The 23419-nt window shown below is 37.3% G+C and overlaps 1 protein-coding gene and 1 pseudogene across 7 annotated transcripts in view; both read right to left on the bottom strand.

The window, feature by feature from the left end:
- The window catches only part of LOC125908873 (keratin, type II cytoskeletal 8-like), a 327398-nt pseudogene that overhangs the window by 45538 nt on the left and 258441 nt on the right, over window positions 1-23419 (bottom strand).
- Window positions 1-23419, bottom strand: part of USP3 (ubiquitin specific peptidase 3) — a 106597-nt gene that overhangs the window by 27075 nt on the left and 56103 nt on the right. For 5 of the 7 annotated variants that reach the window (XM_049611718.1, XM_049611724.1, XM_049611722.1 and 2 more), the window contains 6 exons: window positions 21657-21770; window positions 18840-18953; window positions 8384-8530; window positions 7668-7712; window positions 4908-5014; window positions 4685-4765 (listed from right to left, as the gene is read on the bottom strand). In XM_049611718.1, coding sequence (XP_049467675.1) covers window positions 4685-4765; window positions 4908-5014; window positions 7668-7712; window positions 8384-8530; window positions 18840-18953; window positions 21657-21770 — 608 coding nt within the window. The remainder of the gene's footprint in view (window positions 1-4684; window positions 4766-4907; window positions 5015-7667; window positions 7713-8383; window positions 8531-18839; window positions 18954-21656; window positions 21771-23419) is intronic. The other 2 variants (XM_049611721.1, XM_049611719.1) reach the window with 2 other exon arrangements.

Genomic DNA, 23419 nt, shown 5'->3' with positions numbered 1-23419 from the left:
AGGTATGTTAAATTATGTGGGAAATGTTGTCAAATATCTTACATAAAACCCCTAGCACTCTGATGTCCTAGTATGTTATTATGTGTTGTGTGTCACAGAAATAACCAAATTTCCTTGTCCTCTACAGTGTAATGAACTCTGATGCAGTCACTGTTTTACTCTGATGGTACTGCAGATGTGCCTTATCTTCAGTGAGACTCACATAAAGAACTCTAAGTATAGGTTTCTGATAAGCTTAAGATCATAAAACTGAATTCTTACCATGAAACTGGTTAAGAATTTCTGAACTAGGAGAAAAACTGGATTCAACCCAAAACAAGAATTAATGACATGGAAATGAAAGAACTGAAAAGGATAATTTGAAATTTTATGACTTTTTATTTACCACATTGCTGACTTTCTAAAATGCTTTGTTTTTCTAGCATTTTAGCATTTTTTTCTAAAAAAAAAAAAAAAACTTTTTCTCTTAAGCTAAATGACTTAGAGCAATTTGATAGAATACTACCACTGGAACAAATTGAAACTTGCATCTTTTTCTCTACCTGAACCCTCCAGAATTCAGAAACTCTCAGTAAGTATTCTTATAACTATTTGCACAAGTTCAATTCTGTTCTCCTTGTAACAGGACACAATTGGAAACACTGGTTATATAACCAAGGCTTTGACTGGAATGTCACATTTAATACATGCATAAATTCAGATATGACCAGACAGCTTTAAGGAGCCAATAAAGCCCCTCAGAGACATCAATTTAGTACCTTGCTTACAGAGTTCTCAGCAGCCTTACCAGGTGAGTAAATGTTGTTAATTCCTGACAAGTACAGGAACCTCAGGATATTTTGGGGACCTCGGGAAGAGAGGAATCCACCCAAATCTATAGGTATTGCAGAAGTTGTGATGATGTTTTGTTGGGGATCTGGTCTCAAGAGGCTGTTAAAGCTTCAACCTAGAAAAAGCTCCAGGCAAAGCAGGTTTTATTGCTATTCCTGCTGCACTTATATAAATGATCAGGCCACGTTTTTTTGAAACTAGATTTTACAAACAAATGAGTTATTAATTTGGCTCTCTACGAAAGGTGATTAAACAGGTTTCAGTAACATACCTATTAGATTCTAATACTGTTCATTATAATCCAGACTAGATGCTGATTTCTTCTAGTTTCCTACGATGCCTAGCTATAACTCTCCACATTTTTTATTTTTGTCCCAACCTTCTACATTGAGTTCATCTGAGAACTAAAACTGCCCTTTCCCCTGAAGCTCTCCAAATTAAATATGAATAAATTTATGTAAACCTCAGAGAAATAAACACATCAGCATATACAGGCACTCTTCATGCCTTTTGCTCTGTGGGCCATTCAAAAAGATCACCAGAGACATTCAAACTACAAACCAGAGAAAATCTGTCAGACTGCCACTGCACTGAAGACGCTTTAAGCTTGACATCTAGAAATCTTCTCAACTGGCTACCCTCAAAACTCAGACACCAGCTTAAAGTTTGATCTAATCACTAACTGCTCTTTGTGTTTCCACAGAAATGCCTCTTATTTAATACCTGATTGCTTGAACTATGGTTCAAGGCCTAACTCTGAGAACACACTTGCATCATGCCCCCCAAAATGAGTTTAACTGAACTGATCTACTGACCAGGACTGGTTCAACCAGACAGAACAATCAACCGGCTTAATTTTAATGTGTGAAACTTGAGGGAAGTTTCAGAGGAGGAAACTGCAGGGGCCCAGGGCAGGCAGCCCCAAAGACAGGCCACTTTGGCATGAACATTCTGTTAAGTTAAAATTCAGGAAAAGCTCTTAACCTTTCCCTCAACTGCCTAAATTTACATTGGAAAGGCGAGCCTGTCCCATGAACAAGAGATACATCTTTACTGAAGAAACTTCCCTATGTAACAGGACCACCTTTATTTTCCAAACATTTCCTCTCACCTTCCTGCTAATACTCCTTGCCCTCCTACCCCTCTCCTTACCTCATGTTGCTTGTCTTCAGAATTTCATGGCTGTGTGCATTCCCCATATATAAGATATTAAATTTGGTTTTCTCCTGCTAATCTGTCTCATGTCAACTTGGTTTTTAGTCCACCTAGGACTTTGATGGCCAGAAGAAATGCTTCCTTCCCAATATATCAGTCCTGCACTGCTGTAAAAAATCCTACTTGATCTCTTTATGTTATTGTACTACAGTACTAAATTCTATTAGCTAATATTTTATGTAGGATTCTTTGGTCTATAATAATATCTTCCTTTTTGATGCCATCTTTGTGAGATTTTAGAACTGGGGTTATTTTAGCTTCTCATGATATGCATGCTTTCAGTTACATAATTTCAAATTCCAGGGATCTTTCTCACCATATTTTTCCTTTCTATGAAAACTAATCTTATCAATTAACATTCCAGAAACCACACAAGGAATCCTTGTATAAAGCATGTAAAAGCGTGTGAAAGGTAATCACATCTCCATCTGTTTAATAAAGAAATGCATATCGACTAAAATTCATCACATTCTGGATGTCCCAAGAAAAGTAGTACCTTTAATTGATAACAGTGGTAAACAGAAAGAAGGAGGAGATACCCAACTCTACCGTCTAGTTTTTTAAGCCAACAGTAAGCTCTTTAATAAAATAAAAATCAAGTCTGAAAATTCAAAGGAAAACCAGCTGAGAATACAGGAAACCTGTTTCCAGCCAAACCCTAAACCCCTCAGGATGGTCTGGGCCCCCTGAAGCTAAATCCCAATCAAATCAGATTTCAGGGAGTCTATGCCAAGAAAAATACCACTTGGGAAGCAAGGCAGATGCCATTCGCCACTTGTTTATACTACCAATCAACCACTTAAGCTATGTCATACACTCTCCCCTGCTGGACAGTCTCCAGAGAGTAAGGTCTTTGAGTATTACAGCATTCTGGAATAGGTAGTAAGTGAAATGCCAGAGGGGACTATAATAACCATGTACACAACCAATTCAGGATAGGGGCACACAGTGCAGAAGGAAGGTAAGAAGCCTGAACAAACCAGGGTCTCTGGGTCTTCCAAGATCATCTGGACTTACTGGGTTTTGTTAAACAGTAGGAAATACTGTTCAAATATATATTCACATATCTGTACTAAAGAACATTTGTGGGTTTTTCTTAACTAATGTCAGCATTATTACTGTTCTCATTGAAGGAGTTATAAAATGAAGCCATGTCCAGTTTAGATAACCAGACTTCGACAATAACTAATAATTTCTCACTGCTTTCCTCGCTAAATGATCAAATGTTTGTCTTATGATTAAGTTAGCTTGTGCTCACATGCCATCAACATAAAGAGAAAATAATCTGACATTTGATACCAAGTACATTGTGGTATTTTTGAAACCTGTAACCATGTCTTTTACAGGGAAGAGGAGCAGATAGGATTTGCTTAAATTTCTTCTGTTCAAAAGAGACCATCAATACTGTTGCAAAGGTGAGGCACTGAAAGCATCTAGAAAATGTTTTCATACCCAGTTTCTTTCCTGTCTTACAGGAGTCCAGTGTCTTGGACAGCCACCCCGAGAGATTTCAACATACTACCTGAGGAACAGCGCTACAAGCACCTATGCTGCTCCTTTTTTAACAAAACTAGATGCTGCCCAATGTACCTGACACAGACAAGCCTGCCCCTCCCCCAACAGTTATTTTTACTAGGTGATGGTGGTGGTGGTTTTACTCTTTTCTACTTGGATAATTTGATTCTAGAGCAGTACTGCCCAGAACTTCCAGCAATAATGGAAATGTTCTCCATCTGTGCGAATACAGTAGCCACTAGTCACATGTGGTTATTGATCAGCTAAGCAAATGAATTTTTAATTTTACCAACCACCTATGTGGTATGACTTCACCACAGTGGACATTGTAGTTATAGACCAATTAGAATTTTCTGTAGGAAAAGACTTTGTGTGTGTGTGTATGTATGTGTATATATATAAATGGATATATATAATATATAAAATACTAAACATATAAAATATATAAAAATCCTTATGATAACGCTCCCTAGAACAGCTGAAAGAAAAAAGAATTACTTTCAGTGAACAGACAATTCAGGTATAAATTCTTATTTGCCTTCAGTGTAGAGTTACTTAATCAAAGAACACACACTAGGCCCTCTTTCTCCTATCTTAGTTTCTTTTTATGATCAGTGAGAACAACCAGTCACTTTAGTAACTGGTCAGAAATCAGTCTTTCGCCTTGACTGAAGTAGTTAACACTCATCAAAGAAAAAATCTGTTCCAAATCTCATAGTCCTGCTTTTAAAATCAAGGCCTCAGGCTTAACCAACAGATGTAGCATAAATAGATTTCTAAAACTTAGTCACAGAAAAGAATAACACCCTAACTTAAAAAAATTTAGCTGAGTGTTCTTTCCTTCTATGGATACTAGTGGTATATCCACAAAATGAATTCTATTTCATTAGGTCAGAAACTGTCACAGACTCTCAATTTTAAATCAGTATTAAAGAAAAAGGTGAGAAATACCTTATGTCTGATTTAGTATCTCTGGCACACATTCTTTTGTTTGATAGAAAAAGACATTCAGGTTTGACTTTTGTTATAACACAAGTTCATTAAAGCAATTAACATCATAGCACATGTAGATGGAGTTTATGAGTCTATTCAGGTGGAAACTACAACATTAAAGTATCTTTACCTCGTAATGAACAAACTGGTCCATTTTCTTGATTCTTAGAGCGCTTATTTCTGAACTGACTTGGAATATCTAATGAAAGGTCTTAAAAGGAAATAGGAAAACAGCTGTTAAAGGCATATACCACACTCAAAAAAGAATTTCAAAAACTGGCATATTTGTACATTTATCTCTTTACGGTCATTTTAATACATTATTTTATCTCCACATGCCAAGTATGTCTTACCTAGGAATGGATCAAACTTTCTAGATTCTGTCCCACATATGAGGCAGTTAACTTCATTCTGGAGAATACCTCCGAATATAGCTGTGACAACCGTAGATGCTCCATTTCTAAAGAAAATCACCACAGAGGAAAATACCTCAGTAAAAAATGGAAAATATGTACAAAGCTCCCCTTTGGGGAAATATGTATGTCATTTATTTAACAGGTATCTTATTAAATATTTTATTTAAATTATGAAATACAAAAACTTTAATGCTATAGAGATATCTACCAAATAAAAGGCTTAAGCCACTGCCCCCTCTCCCCCCCACTACCACTTCCAATTCCACTGATTTCTCCAAAAGCCACTAACCCTGGACATTTGTCATTACTAACAGATCACGCACATGCCTATACTCAGGACAAGAGGACCCCTTTACCCACAAATATATCCCTCAGAAAAAAGGGAAACAACCTTATATTCAAATTTCTGCAAAGTCTCTCATATGGATCTCTCTCAATTACTTTGAATAACTTCACTCAGGGATAGTTTTAGATTTTTTACATGGTCAACTGTCAGGCTGAGGAAAAAAAGGTAAAGAAATGTAATACATACTAATTACTGATGGAGGTATGACTTCACAGTTGAAGACTAGATGTTACCGTCAACAAGTCTTTTAAAAAGCTCACTTAAAGTAATACTGTAATTTCCTTGCTGAGATCAAGAGTATACGTTGAGAATGATTAAACAAAAAACCAAAACCAATAGCCCTAAAGTACTTAACTTTTTGTGCTTCAGCTTCATCACATGTCCCACAGGAATAACATCTACCTACCTCAGAGGCCTGGTGTGAAGATGAAATGGAGTCTACACATTCAGTGCTTTCAGACAAGTGCTTACCAAAAAGAAAGCCTTCAAATTATTTCAAGGCTTTTCTACTAGCATAATAATTAGGCTCATACCTGCATTTTGCTTTTTTTTTTTTTTTTTCAAAATATATGTCTTGAACACGTACCTCACTCTCTTTGACAGCAGTATGGCATGCCACAGTACGAACACGTAATAGACGCAAGAACCACCAAGAAAGTACACCATGAAAGCAGGATTAGCAAACACTTAGAGAGCACTGAATCGATGCTGAACTACATTCAAAGTACTTTCCATGTATTAAATCAATTCATCTGCAAAACAACTCTATGAAGTAGATACAATTATTCCCACTTCAGAGACCAGGAAGCTGAGGTCCAACTTGGCCCAGGGTCACACAGCTGATCTGGTGTGAGCAGATGCTCTTAACACTATGCTCCTTTTCTTAGTTTAACCAATATAATGTAATGGCTTTTCAGGTGGTTTCAACTATTTGCTATCATTGATAGTACCTACCACAAACACTTGTGTATTATTAACCTTTGTGCACTTACGTATGCAGTTAAGTCAGTAAATGCTCCTTTTCTGCTTATAGCAATTTTAGGTGGTTTCTGTCACTTGCAAGCAGTAATACTTCTAACATACGTAACCGTACTTTCTGATTTGCTCCAAAATTAAACCCACTGCAATGATGAGACAGACAAAACCTACTTGAGCAATTATATTATTTTAAACGTTTGCTTCCTTTTCCACAGAAAGGCTTCTGTTCCTTACTGGCAAAGAAATACACTGTCGCTTCATCTTTTTTTAAGTTTTTCATAAGATATCTAGATTTAGTAAATTAAAAAAAGGAAGATACATTGGAACTATGTGACATAAAGCCACTTCAGGTTTCAGGTGGAATATCTATGTCATAAATAAAGGACACACCAAAAAAACTACTGAAATAAAGGGACTATGATCTTTTCATACTGATGTTCTCATACAATGACACCCTTAGTTAAAATGGAAACTGCTTTATTTCTTCCACTGAGAAAAGGATACTAATCAAGTCTTGACTATGTGATGTGTATGGCATTAAATGATTTAAAACGAGATTCATAAATAATTTCAACACTGCTTTCCCATTTATTATAACTGTGTTATAAGAGTGTTGAAATATTAGTTCCTTGGACAGCCTCACGCCGCTAGGGTCTTTTATATTGGCAGTAATGATTTTCTGTGTACTAAAAAGAACACGTCTGTCATTTATTTCTACCATCCCCACCTTCAGCAGGGCTGGATGTGTTTACACAAGTAAACAGTGCAGAGGAGACCTTTTTTGCAGTTTTAGCAAATAGGATGCTTAGATCCTGAAATGATAATTTTCTTCTTTTTGTTCCTAACTCACTAATGGAACTTACAATTACTACTCTTTAAAATATCAAGAAAAGATTGAGCTAATGCTGAAAACTCATCAGTTACTAGAAGATCATCCTAGGACTATTACACATTGTGACTCCCATGAGGGTGCTTTGGGCATCAAATAAAATAAAAACATATACCCTCTCACCTCACACAGACTATCCTTGATAAAGGCCCAGTTCAATATTCTTAGTGTATGAAATTCCATCATAAAATACAAAGCAGAAGTTTTCACTTAATACTACTGTCAACTTGGTGCTAGCATCAAGAAGAGTTCTACCAGGTCACAGATCCCTCCCTTTCTGTACTGGATTCTAACTGGAATCATAGCCAGTAGGACCCAGAGAGCCAAACATTTTGAAAAGCATGGCAATTCAAATGGTTGCCCTTCTCTGATACAGCCAGATTAGCTATGAGGCTGCTCTGTCATTATAAGGACCCTAACTCCAAATTAAATCAGATTTGTGAACTGCAAGGCAATACTATAGTGACCCCCATATATTACTTACTCTTTTCCTTCTGTCTCTAGGGAGTTTGTCTTGTAAATCCCTTTCCTGCACAGGTCAATACAAAAAATTTGTCTTGTAAATCCCTTTCTGACACAGGTCAATTCAAAAAAATTTGAACAAAAGGAGACTACACTTAAACAAAATCAGCCTGAAATAACAGCAAATCATCCCAACCTCAAGCAAAATAAACTTTCTAATCTCAATGTATATTTTGGGGTTTTAGTACCCAGAAAAACAATCTAAAAGGTTTGTTTTATTCCTACTGAGAGGCAAGAAAAATCTGAGAACTTACAAAGGCCTCAATTTCATTCAAGAACAAATGTAAGGAAAATTTACATTCAAAATATTTTAAGCCTTTGTTTCTACTGAATAAATATAATTATTTTAGTAAAGAAAATTAAGTCTCCCAAACATTATTCAATACATTTGGCAAGGAATTTTTAAATGCTAAATTGTACAAAATATTTTCTGTTCTTTTTCATATTTTAAAATATACCAAAAACAATCGGTACTACACCAAGAAGCAAGTACAGGATGCCTCTGGTATGGAAGCAGGAGGCACATGCTCACCCACTTGTTACTAAATTCAAGTGCACAAAAATTTCACCAAAGATCCAGGAAAACTCTCCACCTTCCATTACAAAGCTAATAAATAGTAACACCAACAGAAATGTCTGCGCTCCTCCTAAAAACAAAAGAAGAAAACTACATCTTACATGCAACATTTGTTACTTCCAGACAGAGCAGAATTCTCCTGCAGAATTGCTGAGCGGGAAACGCCATTGAAACCGCCCTGGAGTTCCAGGTGCAGGTGGTCCAAAAGGTATCGCATGAATTCATGGGCATCCTGTTGCTGATAGCCCCTAAAGCAAAAAGAAACAATGGTCACTGGGGAGGCTCCACCTGCCCAGCCAAACATTCAGGAAGGCAAAGCGTTGCGAAGGGCTGCAGTCCCACCTCAGAGCACAGTCCCCCCGCTTGCCCCAGGTTTTACTTCTCTTCAGGGAGAATTTCTAAAATTTCTCCATGAGGAACAATTCTCCTAAAACAAGTGTGAAAACACAGAACATTAGAGCTAACTGGGCTTGCAGTGATCTCAACTGAACTCACTTTAGAGATAAAAACTGAGGGGGCAAGAAAAGGGGTGTATGACGTGCCTAAGTTCTATAACAAAGGACTTACAGAGATGGTACAAACTCTAACCCATTTCTCCTAGATGGACTCCGAGCTTTCCCACTATCACACATGGCCTCTCTAGAAGATGCTCAAATGTTAAAAGTGTCACATGTTGCCCTCACCAGAAAACTAGGTCTAAACTACTGTTATAAGAGATAAGGAATTTAAAACTATTTTTTTAGATTGAAAGATACTAATTTTTTAACTTTCTAAAGAGTCTATACTTGGTTCCTAATCTCTGATTCAAAAGACATTTTTTATTTTTTATTTTTTTTTTAAAAGACATTTTTTAAATAAATACTTTAAAAAATGCATTGACTCATATACAATTATGCTCTAGCCTAAAACTTGAATATAAGCAGCAACATATTCTTAACTCACTTCTTGTACTATATTCAGACAGGAAATTGTATGGAATTCTGATACTAATATAGACCATGACAAGTGAACAGTAATGAAGGCAGACAGAAAATGAAGCTGGTACAGTTGAAGATTATAGAGGTTAACGTACATAAAATAATCAAGCAATGAAACACGTATAAAGTACTTTAAAACACTATGGGTAGAAAACATTTCTGACTACAGTTTGCTAGCATGGAGGTTCTTTTTATCTTTTAAATCACAAGTTTTTCTGGCTTGGTCTTGAGTCAAAACTTCCACCACTCTTCTAGGCAGTGGTTCCACAAACAAATTTCTTTCAAGCAGAGTTTCCCTCAATATATATTTTCCTCCTTTCCCTAAAATTTCTCCTGGAAATCATCAATTATTGAAAACATCTACCCAACCAATGCAACGTAAGTCAGAAGTCACTTGACCACTATAGCTTTAACTGATCTCTTTAGCAACTAAGTATCAATATATGTTCAAGGATTTCTTCTAAGACTTCTATAAACAAAAATGTTAAAATTCAGTCAAAAGTATTCCAAGTTGGTAGTTCTTTTACATATCTATGGAGGTGCTTTAAACTTTTTCATCATAACATCCAATTTTTTTATGACTCAAAGTTAAGATTAGTATCTCAGATCATATGTGAAATTCTATCACATATAAAACAGTTTTATTCTCTCACCGAAATAAGCTAATCTCTAATCATTTTTCTCAAATGGGTCATGAAAACCAGTACTTTGTAGTTATGTTGATTTGTACTTTCATCAAACACATATCCATTCCTTTTTAAAAAACAATCTTCCTAATGTACATTCATGAATGCTTCCCAACACACCACGATTCTCTTTTCTTATATAAAAGCACATTATTTTCGAACACTTCCCTTACCATCAGGAACATTTTTTTTAACCTTCATGTGATCATGGAACACTCAGCTGTTCTATAAAGGTATAACTTATATTTTTGTTCCAATTTGTGATCTTTACAAAAAAAAACAAAAAACAAAAAACAAAAAACCACTGGCTCTGCTTCTTTTCTTCTAAGACTAGGAAATTTTGGGGCCCCAGGGTGGCTCAGTCGGTTGAGTGTCCGACTTTGGCTCAGGTCATGATCTCGCAGTTTGTGAGTTCGAGCCCCGCATCGGGCTCTGCGCTGGAAGCTTGGAGCCTGGAGCCTGCTTCGGATTCTGTGTCCCTCTCTCTCTGCCCCTCCCTGGCTCACACCATGTCTCTCTCTCCCTCTCTCTCTTAAAAATAAACATTAAAAAAAAAATTAAGACTAGGAAATTTTTCTGATTGACTAAACAGACATTTACAACTCCATTTTTAAACACTTTCACTGACTTATCTGAAAGTCTTAAAAAATACTATTTAGTAAGTTACAACCAACAAACTTCAGTTAGCTTTTCAATTATTTCCCAATTATACAATCTGGAGCTTCAAAATTTCCTTTGCATTCAACTTAGGTCTCTCTTGGTTGGTAATCATGTTTAAAGGAAACACTCCTCACATTGGATGCAATGTTTGTTTTGGATACAAATCATTTCAGTGACGTCACCCGAGCAAGTGCTTGTGAATTAGTGAGGAAACAGATTTATAAAAAAACTGGGTGGCTCAGTCAGTTAAGTGTCTGACTTCAGCTCAGGTCAGGATCCCACAGTTCATGAGTTCGAGCCCCGCTGTCAACTGTGCTGACAGCTCAGAGCCTGGAGCCTGCTTCAGATTCTGTGTCTCCCTCTCTCTGTGCCCCTCCCCGGCTCATTCTCTGTCTCTCTCTCTCTCAAAAATAAATAAACAAAACAAAAAAAAAAAAAGCCAACTGGTATCTCTCTGACAGACCAGAATTAAGAAAGTAAAGACGGAGGGGGAAAAAACAGTGGCTCCAGTTTTAATACTGTTCCTTATCTCCATTTGTTTGTAACCTTAGATAAAGATTACCTCCTTAATGCTTACAGAAAATCTGTGTCATAAAGATGCTGTGAGAAATAATGGTGGCGACCACAATGCAAATATAAAAAGCCCAAAAGATCATGAAGCATCCCTTCTGAGTGAAGGAGACGAGAAAGAGGGGCACTGCTGAAGCACCACGTATAAGAATACAAGGGCAACTGTTTCTTCACAACAATTTTTGGCATGATAAGACAAGCTATGTTTTTTAAAATTTTTTTAAAAGTTTATTTTGAGAGAGAGTGCAAGTAAGGGGCAGAGAGAGAGGGAGAGAGAGAGAATCCTAAGCAAGCAACGCACTGTCAACATGGAGCCCAACGTGGGGCTCGAACCCACGAACCTTGAGACCAAAATCAAGAGTCAGGAGCTCAACTGACTGAGCCATCCAGGTGCCCCAAGACAAGCTATATTTACTCACATCGTACAAATAAAGAAGTGTTCCAATAAAGAATAGTAAAAGAAAATGCTACTTTGTACCTGGGCTTAAGTGTGAAAAGCAGACATTCCAAGTAATGAAACAGATACCACAGAATACAAACAGATGCAAGTACTTCCTGTATGAAGCCAACACACACACAGTCGTGACATACACCTGTACATTACTGACTATGCTCTGTTTTGGCAGTACCAGTACGTAATGCATAAAATGCAAAGTCCAATAGGGAACAGAATATGCCTATACAGAATCAAATTTTATCATTCCAGAGAAAACTTCTTCTAAAATACCTAGGACATACTCTAATTTTAGGTCGTGTTCTTATTTTTTAAATAACTTTAACATTCATAAAATAATTGTTACTATTTTTTCTAAATTATCTGAAATACCAAAATCAATTACAATTATCTATTCCTATCCATTTTGTGGAATCAACCATGGCTGAGTTTCTCGGAGATAAAAATACCAAAAAGTGAAAATAACAAACATGATTGTTTTTATTTACAAAACACACAAAAACATACAAAAGCAAAACTCCTACTCAGAAGAAATAGTACTACTTAATTATAAATTGCTAACAGCATACCTAGAAAGATTACCATTAAATTAAGATCTCACATGCAAAGACTTATTTGTTATCCACAAAGATATTTTTTATATTCTCTACAAAGCCAAGTTAGCTAGCAAATATAAAAATAATGTTTCGGTACTTTATTCACTCACCATTTTTAAACATTAATTACAACAAGAACTGATAAAAACAAAACTACAGAAAACTCGATTTTGAGAAGTCAAGGCCAATACATATTAAGTCAAGTTTATCTGAAATCAGAGACAGCACAAAAATGATATAAGAAGCAAGGGAATAAATACCAGGACCTGATCTGAATTATCAAGAGGCTCTCCTGGAGAGGTAGCATTAAACTTGACCTTAAAGAAGAAACTGGGCATCATAAAGCAAATCCCATAAGACAAACATAACAAAGATACAGAGGCAATGAGACAACAAACATCATGTTAAGGAAAGCAAGGAGTTAAAAAAAAAAAAAAAAAGGCCTATCAAAATTAAAAGCAAGTATCTTTCTTTTAAGTAATTTCTATGCCCAATGTGGGGCTCAAACTCACAAGCCTGAGATCAAGAGTCAGATCAAGAGTCACATGCTCTACCAACTGAGCCAGCCAAGCACCCCAAAGCCAGTATCTTTTGACCCAGCAATTGTCTCTTGAACCAGCAACTGCTCTCTTAGAACCTTGCACATACACGTATGAGACTATCCACTGCAGCACTGTCTCCAACAGCAAAAGAAATGGTCTATATAACCACTGGTAGGGGACTGTATATAAATTATGATACGACCATAAAGTAGAACACTATGTGGCCATAAAATGAACAGAGAAAGAAAGTTATTGATACTAATATGAATCACTTCAAAGTAGGAAAAAAATTTTGTTACCATTTGTTAAAAATTATACACACACACCCCACACTTGTACATACACAGAGTATCACCAAAAGGATACAAAAAAATCTAGTAACTATGACTGCTTCCAGAAAACAAAATGAATGGCTGGTAAATACAGTAAAAGAAAAAACTTTCATTGTATATTCCTTTTTTCATCTTTGGAAATTTGGAGCCATTTGTATTTTATCTATTTAAAAAACATAAACGTAAAGGTACTTTTATGAAAAGGAAAAGGACAGGAAAAGCAGGACATACTAGGTAGCAGTAAGAAGTGTGGTAAGTAGATAGGCATGTTGAGAAGGTCAAACTTTGGCAATTGTTTACCTGCTGGCTTTTGGTCTGAGTAGGGAAAAAGAAAGAATAGCTTAGGTGGTTTCTATACCCAAAGGTGCTGATTACATTTACAGTGTATTCTTTTCTGCATTTATTTAATGAATGAAAGCTGTTCCTACTTCCAGATGCATGTTTTTATTTCATTCCAAGGGATCAAATTCCCGAGACACTGTCATAGGTTTTAATCAGGAAAATGGGCTTCCTAACATTTTTTTTTAATGTTTTATTATTTATTTTTGAGCGAGCACACACAAGTGACGGAGGGGCAGGGGAAGAGGGAGACAGAGGATCTGAAACAGGCTCTGTGCTGACAGCAGAGAACCTGATGCAGGGCTCAAACTCAGGAACCATGAGACCATGACCTGAGCCGAAGTCAGACACTTAACAGACTGAGCCACCCAGGCACCCCACTTCCTAACATTTTTAAAACATTTATTTGGGGATCATAAATATAACAAAAACATAGTTCAAAACTCCCTACACTTCTACAGAGGCACACTATAGGAACTTTACCCTGCACACCTAATAGGAGTAACAGCTTTAAGAAGAAAGCCCCACACCTCCCTGACTCACACCTGGGTGTTGTAGAGTAACATTACACTTAAGCTTTATCCTTGATATAATCTCAAGATCTAGATATAACCAAGAGAAAATTATTCTTTGATTAAAAGACAATGGGGAACAATCTCAATTACTGCAGAACTAAATGAAAGCCCTGCGAACAACACACAGTCATTCTACTCTCATCAGTCAGTAAGGAAATCTAAGAGTTCATGTGTAGGAATCACTCCATTTCTCAATTTTTTTTTTTTTTTTTTAGAAAATAATCCAATTTATTCTCTAGGGAATGGGGCCACCCCTCTCAGATCTAGGGTGCCGTCCATCCTTAAATAAACAGAAACGTGGTTACCTTTTCCAAGAGTCCTTTCCTTTCATCGGTAAGGGAACAGGATGTACAAAATTAAGCAGCTAAAAATAAAATCATGCTCACAGGCTACAGAAACTTTATACAAAGGGCAGAGATGTGGGCAGACTTAGAAGAAAAGTACAATTCTATTGAATACAAGTTTCATACTGTTTCTAAACTGATTAAGAATAAAGGACCTGAGGGGCACCTGGGTGGCTCAGTCGGTTAAGCATCCAACCCTTGATTTTGGCTCCTCCCCTACTCGTGCTCTCTTTCTCTCCCAAAATAAAAAAATAAACTTAAAAAAAAAAAAGAAAGAAAAATAAAGGACCTGAGTCACCATGGGGACCAAGCAGAATAGTATAAAGTTAGTTGGTGAGCTTTATTCAGGCATGTAGACAAATTACTGCTCACACATCTATCATTTACCAACTCCACAAAGACCTGGATTCTAATTCTGGTCCTACACTTACTAGATGCTTAAGACTGAACAAGTTTACCTCCTCTGTCTCAGTTTTATCTTTTTTAAAATGGGGCTAACCCTTCCTACCTTGACAAATTTTATTGTTGGGTTTTTTAATTAAAGTCAGACATAAAAGACGTAAAGTACTGGGCACATAGCATTCAATAAATAGAAACTATTTTAATATAGTTTATAAAACATATAAGCTATATAAAAACATATAAAAATATGTACGTATTTATAAATATATAGTTTACAAAACACAAAGACTAAGTCCCTACCAAGAGTCTAACTAGGAGACTGTGTTAGAAATGTTAATATTAAGTCCAAACTTGGTTAGTGGTAAATGAAACCGTCATTTCCACCTTTCCTACTTAGAGTCAAGAAACTTTAAAATCCTGGGGCACCTGGGTGGCTCAGCTGGTTGAGCATCCGACTTCAGCTCAGGTCATGATCTCGCAGTTTGTGAGACCCATATTGGTCTCACTTCTATTAGTGTGGAGCCTGCTTCGGATCATCTGTCCCCCGTCACTCTCCCCCTCCCCCACTTATGCTCTCTCAAAAAATAAACATTAAATATTTTTTAAAATTAAACAAAACAAAAGAAACTTTAAAATCCTTACAAAATTTATCTCCTCTGGAAGCGGATTTAAATGGCATGATATATAAAAGAAATTTCCTTCAAAACAAAGACCAGGGGGAACAACAGTCGATCACCTCAGGTCCTCAAGGCTAGACTTTTCAAGTTAAGGTAACAAATGACAGTTCTGTTTATTACCTTTTAAACATTTCTTTATATTACTAATATATCTAAACTACTATTAGGCAATAGAGCAAGAAAAAGAGCTAACTTTTACTAAAGCAGGCTGTTGTGTTTTTTGTTTGTTTGTTTTTAAAGGAGAGGAATATACATTAGATGCCCACATCCTAACTAGCAAGAGCACGGACACGTTTCAGAAGGATGAAATCAGCAGAAGGTAGCAAAGACTGTTGTCAAACACCTGCAGTGCCTCAAATCTGCTACTACCTGAATCCCTACAGAGATGACTAACCAAGGAGAAGAGGCAGATTCCTCTGACAGCAAGGCTATTTCCCTTCTCAAGTGAGGCCAGAGACAGCAAGGAAAACACAGTGACTCCACAGGCACATTAGGATGTGGCCCAGTTACCTTCTGAAAACTGAATCCTGATGGACTAGCCTTGACTAGTCTTCTAACACCTTTAGAACCCAGCCCAAACAGTGAAATGTAAGACACATATTTCTGCAGTTGCATTTGAATTTTTTTTTAGTTGAAATAACAAGATGGTGTATATGGTAATTATTCTTCATAAAAGTTTGAAAGTATCTAATATCTAAAAGCTATAAAGAACTTATCAAACTCAACACCCAAAAAACAAATAACTTAGTTAAGAAACGGAAAGAAGATACGAACACTTTTCCAAAGAAGACATCCAGATGACTAACAGACACATGAAAAGATGCTCAACATCACTCATCATCAGGGAAATATAAATCAAAACCACAATAAGATACCACCTCACACCTGTCAGAATGGCTAAAATTAACACAAGAAACAAAAGCTACTAGCAAGGATGCAGAGAAAGGGGAACAGTCTTGCACTGTTAGTGGGAATGCAAACTGGTGCAGCCACTCTAGAAAACAGTATGAAGGCTCCTCAACAAACTAAAAACAGAACCCTACAACCTAGCAATCGCACTACTAGGCATTTATCCACAGGATACAGATGTGCTGTTTCAAAGGGACACATGAACCCCCATGTTTATAGCAGCACTATCAACAATAGCCGAAGTATGGAAAGAGCCTAAATGTCCATCGATAGATGAATGGATAAAGAAGATGTGGTGTGTGTGTGTGTGTGTGTGTGTGTGTGTGTGTGTGTGTGTATATATATATATATATATATATATATATATAATGGAGTATTACTTGGCAATGAAAAAGAATGAAATCTTGCCATTTGCAAGTTCGTGGATGGAACTGGAGGGTATTAGGCTAAGTGAAATTAGTCAGAGAAAGACAAAAATCATATGACTTCACTCATATGAGGACTTTAAGAGACAAAACAGATGAACATAAGAGAAGGGAAACAAAAATAATATAAAAACAGGGCCTGGGTGGCGCAGTCGGTTAAGCGTCCGACTTCAGCCAGGTCACGATCTCGCGGTCCGTGAGTTCGAGCCCCGCGTCAGGCTCTGGGCTGATGGCTCGGAGCCTGGAGCCTGTTTCCGATTCTGTGTCTCCCTCTCTCTCTGCCCCTCCCCCATTCATGCTCTGTCTCTCTCTGTCCCAAAAATAAAATAAAAAACGTTGAAAAAAAAAATTAAAAAAAAAAAAAAAAAAAAAACAGGGAGGAGGGCAAAACAGAAGAGACTCATAAATATGGAGAACACACTGAGGATTACTGGAGGGGTTGTGGGAAGGGGGAGGGGCTAAATGAGTAAGGGGCACTGAGGAATCTACTCCTGAAATCACTGTTGCACTATATGCTAACTAATTTGGATGTAAATTTAAAAAAATAAAAAATACAAATAAATAAATAAATAAATAAATAAATAACATTAAAAAAAAGAAACTAAAAATAGAACTTCCATGTGATTCAGTAATTGCATTATTAGGTATTTACTCAAAGGATACAAAAACACAGATTCAAAGGGGTACGTGCACCCCAATGTTTATACAGCATTATCAATAATAGTCAAATTATGGAGAGAGCCCAAATGTCCACTGACTGATGAATGGATAAAGAAGATGTGCTATGGGGCGTCTGGGTGGCTCAGTTAGTTAAGGGCCCAGCTTCAGCTCAGGTCATAATCTCACGGTTACTAAATCGAGCCCCGCATCAGGCTCTGTGCTGTCAGCTTGGAGCCTGGAGCCTGCTTCGGATTCTGTGTCTCCCTCTCTCTGCCCCTCCCCTACTTGAGCACTCTCGCTCTCTCTTTCTCTCTCTCTCTCAAAAACAAATAAACATTTAAAAATTTTCTTAAAAGATGTGGTGTATATATAATATATATATAATATATATACACACACACACACACACACACAATGTATTGTATGTATACAATATATACAATGGATTCAGCCACCAAAAAGAATGAAATCTTACCATTTGCAATGTGGATGGAGCTAGAATGTGTTATGCTAAGTGAAATAAATTAATCAGAGAAGGACAAATACCATATGATTTCACTCATATTTAGAATTTAAGAAACAAAGCAGATGAACATATGGGAGGGAGGCAGTAAGAGAAGAGAGGGAAACAAACCACAAAAGACTCTTAATGATAGCGGACAAACTATGGGTTGATGGAGGAGGGTGGGAGACAGGCTAGATGGGTGATGGGTACTAAGGAGGGCACCTGCTGTGAGGAATACTGAGTGCTGTATGTAAGTGATGAATCACTGACTTCTACTCCAAAGCCAATACTTCACTGTATGTTGGTTAACAAAAATTTAAATTAAAAAAAAAATTTTTTTTTTAAAGAATCAAGGAAATTTTGTCCAGTATGTTTTCCTAGAGCACCTAACTTATTTATAAGGGCTTTGTTTTCAGAACAAAATATCCTACTCCCTGTGTGTGTGTGTGTGTGTGTGTGTGAAAAAGAGTGCATGAGAACATGTGTGCACCAGCAGGGGAGGGGCAGAGAGAGAGAGGGAGAAAGAGAATCCCAAGCAGGCTCTGTGGTGTCAAGGTGTCAATGTCATGTTAGTGCAGAGCCCGACCCAGGGCTTGATCTCGTGAACCGTGAGATCATGACTTGAGCCAAAACCAAGAGTCAGACACTTAACGGAATTAGCCACCCAGGCACTGCCTTTACCCTTTACCCTTTGTTAAAGTCATTTTTAATGTCTATATATTATTTAAACATACACATTTGTCTAGTCAAATGATCCAACTCTTGTTCTTCTCATTTTAATAACAAAACAAAATAAAGCCAGTCTTTATTATTTAGAATACCACCGCTTCATAGGAAATTGTTCCAGGAATAGTATGAAGACTAATATTGATTTTTAAAATATGCTTCATTAAGTAATACTTACCTAAAATTTGGCATGATCTTCCAAACAACGTAAAATAAGGACTCTGGGCTAAATGCAGTCTGGCTACCTTGCCATAAAGCACAGAGTGTCTTTCTAAACTCTTCGACCAAAGACCTGGAAAAGAAGAAAGTGAGAGGCTACTATTTCAATGCATAATGTCCAACTGGCTACAACTCATAATAAAAGTGAAAACATATATGCTTAACTTGGATGTAAATTAAAAAAAAAATACATTAAAAAAAATGAAAACATAAAAAGGGTTTGGTTTCTTCTAACCTAATTCTGACAGTTAAGTAAGAGCATCTCAAAAACCCACATAAAGAGCAGCAATTATAGACAAAACTAGGTTTTTTTAACCCCACAACGAACATGGAGTGTGCCAGAGTAATGGCATACTTGTAGAATAAAGCAATAGAGAAGTTACAAATTACTTCAAAATGTACATTTTTAAAAAACTTTTTTAAGTTTTTAAGTAACAGAATCTCTTTCTCCATTTCCTGTAGTTTTCCTTCTTACCACTTACAAGGAGCACTTCCCAGACCTCAGTGTGTGAGAATCGGCTCATTTCTGTCTGAGACAATTCATCTGACCACAAAGCTTCAACACTCAGCTCTACACCATGACTCCCAAATCCAAATCTAAAAGCCAGATTCTCTCATGACCACGTTTCAGTCAGGTTTTTCCAGTTTCCAAGGGGAATTTTCTTCTGAATGTCCTTTGTCACTTCAAACCCAATGTACACTAAAGCTGCTCTCTATACTCTCCCTACTACCGCCCAATAACCATTCTCTTCTCTCATAGGAACAGAACTTCCAATTTTTGCTTGGTGTAAGAACTCCTGGAATAAAAAACTTTGAGTGTGTTCAACTTCTGAGAAGTTTCCTTAAAGAGAAAGAGTAGTTGTCATTAATCCCTTCCTTCTTCCTTCTAGCTGGAAGGACAAAATGGTGGCGATCCAGCACCACTCTGAACTATGTGGATGACAGCCCTACCCTAGGGTTGGTGGAACAGAAAGCTACAAGGAGCACGATGATGGTGTCAAACAGCCCTAGAGGGATAATCTCTAACTTTTACACGAGAAAATAAACAACGGTTGTTTAAGTCACTATTAATTTTGTTTTCCTATGCAGGTAGCTAGAATGAAACACCTCCAATAACCAGGTAAACTGAAACATCACCAAACAGCTTCAATACCTGTGTCTGTCAATACACCTACCATCCTCACAGATACCTGACTGGTTTCTCAGAGAATCTCACTAATAGCTCAACCTTTGTCATCCAGTAGTGTGCTCACAAACCATATTTTTTGCTTCCTAGTACCTGAACCTTCTTCCTGTATTTGAGGAATTCCCCACGTTAAGAGTCTGGGTAAGAGTCAGAGCCTGCTTCCCACTATGGAAGTTGGAAAGCCCAGATACTTGCTTTCTCAAACCACCTTGCAGCCAGCACTCAGGTACATGGCCTGGGTCCTGCCTATTTGAAGCAGAAGTTAGTGAGGCGAAGAAGCTGGGGCAGTGGCAAATTCCTTCTGGTGACAAAGAACATCACCTGGAGTACAGAGGCAGCAATAATAGCAGAAACCGCAGCATTCACCCAGCACTCAACTCCAGCAGGAACTCTGGTGTCACAATGGGAAGTGTGTTAGAGGACAGTAATATCCTTATGGGATAGTTCCATGGGGTGATTGTGGCTATGGTTCTGGATGTCTAGATGCCAGACCTGATTTTCCACCCATCCAGTAATAGCTTACCAACAGACTTTGAATAAATTCTTTTTCTGCCTAAGATGGCCAGAGATAATTTCTGCAATTTATAACTAAACCCTAAATGACACTAATGCATCAAGTACTACTCATACGCCCTTAATTTTTCTGAAAATGTATTTTTTCCTCCTTATTTCACTGCTATCCCCTCCAACCCAAATACTATAAAGTGTGAAGTCTCCTTGAATGCAGGCATTTTTCCAGTTCATTCTATATGCTGCTAGCAAAGTAAACTCTTAAAGACATCACTTATAGTGGTATGACTACTCCCTACTCCAATGCCTGGCTCTAAAGTTCCCTGGTATTTTGGCTCTATGCAAACTGTACACTATTCTAACATGTTCTATCGTAATTTCCCTGAGCCTCTTAAGCAGAATAATGTCAGATCGTAAAATGGTTTTTCAGAATGTGTGGGGATGGGGTGTGTGGGAGCAGGAATGGGCAGGCAGAAAGAATATTACGTTAAAATATATACCAATTATAAATCATAGCCTTATTTCAGTAATGTTAAAATATGAAAAAATGTGCCCACTGATAATAGATAATAGAGATTATCTGAACCCCAAATAGAGCACAGCTGCACTGAATTTGCATACATATCGGTTCTCAATAATCATTTGTCAATTTTCCCTTCTCCGTGTCAACTAAAAATTGATTGCATTGCCCCATAATTAATGTGAGGACTACAAATTAATTTTATTAGCCAAAAGAGGTTTATCTACTATTATAAGACAAATCAACTCACAAAGGCTAATGATATTCATGCTGGTCTAAACCTAGAACTGTGTTTCATATATAGATATCAATTTGAGAGCTCAAATCCACAAAGACTTAATAAGTAGAGAGCTAAATTTATCCTCCCATTAGGTAAACAGAAATAAAAGAATTCCAACAATTATTAAGATTACCAGCTACATACTTAAACACAATTTTTAGAAGAGTGTTTTAAAATGTATGTGTTTTAAAATGTAACTCACATAATGAAATGGAAATCACCAGTAAGAGTCACTTGTTTTGTAGCTCAAAGTCAGAAAGGACATATTCTTAGAACTCACACATTGTTATCCCCTTGGCTCCTGGTGTGGTATGTTCGCCTTCCTGCTGTTTTCCCATTCCTTAACTCCACAGCGGGCAGTTCTTTGAAATAACAGCAAAACTGCTCAATGTTACTATTTTAAAAGGAAGGGAAGAAAATTATTTAAAAAAAAAAGAAAAGAAAAAAAAGAATTTACTAGGACTGTAAAGAAAGTTGTATAAAACCCACATGTGAATTTTGAAACTGTGATTTCACTTTCTCAAGAAATTGCTTTGAGTTTCCTCATTAAGTTTCTTCATTTACTCTAAGAAAACAGTATTAACAGATGACTTTGTAGAAATGAACAAAGAGCTTAAAGCAAAATCTCTTTAAAAAAAAATTCCTCACTTCTGGGGTGCCTGGCTGGCTCAGTTGGAACAGCATGTGACTCTTAATCTCAGGGCTGTGAGTTCAAGCCCACGTTGGGTGCAGACATTACTCATATAAATAAAACTTTAAAAAATGTTTCATTATATCCTCAATTCCCCTCCCCCAAAGGTTGTCACCATTTTTTTTTCGGGGGGGGGTGCCTGTTTCCAGGTATTCAATAATTTCCTCAAACAAAAACAAACCATGAAACCAACCATATTGTTTAGATATACAGTACAGAGTAATAAGGAGAATTCTGCAGTGATTTGAGTTTCTTGTTTGAAAAAAACTAGAGAAGTCAAGAGAAAGTATCTTTAAGGTGGGACCAAGTATGATTTCTGTTCCTTATTAGCAAGGTGGCCTTAGGAAGATAATTTATTCTGGCCTTTGATGGCGCATTAAAATCTACAAGTATATGGCTTTCAAAATAATTTCTTCTATATAACTGAGGTCAACCTTGTTGGGTATTTTATTTTTACTACTTATCTTACACTTTAAAGATCTTCTAAACATCTGATCTTATGATCATATTTAAGACTCAACTAATGGGGGGGCAGGGTACCTGGATGGCTCAGTCGGTTAGGCATCTGACTTTGGCTCAGGGCATGATCTTGCGGTCCGTGAGTTCAAGCCCTGCGTTGGGCTCTGTGCTGACAGCTCAGAGCCTGTTTCAGATTCTGTCTCCTTCTCTCTCTGCCCCTCCCCCGCTCGTGCTTGGTCTCCTTTTCTCTCAAAAATAAATAAATAAATAGGGGCATCTGGGTGGCTCAGTTGGTTAAGTGTCCAACTTCAGCTCAGATCATGATCACACAGCTGGTGAGTTCAAGCCCCACGTCCAACTCTGTGCTAACAAGCTCAGAGCCTAGAGCCTGCTACCGATTCTGTCTGTCTGTCTGTCTCTCTCTCTCTCTGCCCCTCCTCCGCTCACACTGTCTCTCAAAAAATGAATAAATGTAAAAAAAAAAAAAAAAAGACTCAACTATAATCAGATTCAACTCTGAACAAGGTTCCCTATAATCCTGGGGTCTGCATACTACAGCCCACAGGCCAAATCTGATCCTGGGCCAGTGACCTTTTACATTTAAAAAAATTTTATTTAATGTTTATTTATTTTTGAGAGAGAGAGAGAGAGAGAGAGAGAGAGAGAGAGAGAGAGAAAAGGAGGCAGCCAGGGAGGAAGGGAGGGAATGGTGGGGAGGAGCAGAGAGAGAGGGAGACACAAATCTGAAACAGGCTCCAGGCTCTGAGCCGTCAGCATAGAGCCTGATGCAGGGCTCAAACTCATGAACTGTGAGATCATGACTTCAGCTGAAGTCTGATGGTTAACAGACTGAACGATCCAGGCTCCCCACCAAGCTTTTACATTTTTAAAGA

The sequence above is a fragment of the Panthera uncia genome (assembly GCF_023721935.1).
Source record: "Panthera uncia isolate 11264 chromosome B3 unlocalized genomic scaffold, Puncia_PCG_1.0 HiC_scaffold_1, whole genome shotgun sequence".
NCBI classification, from domain to species: Eukaryota; Metazoa; Chordata; class Mammalia; order Carnivora; family Felidae; genus Panthera; species Panthera uncia.
This window is presented reverse-complemented; position numbering and strand designations above follow the sequence as displayed.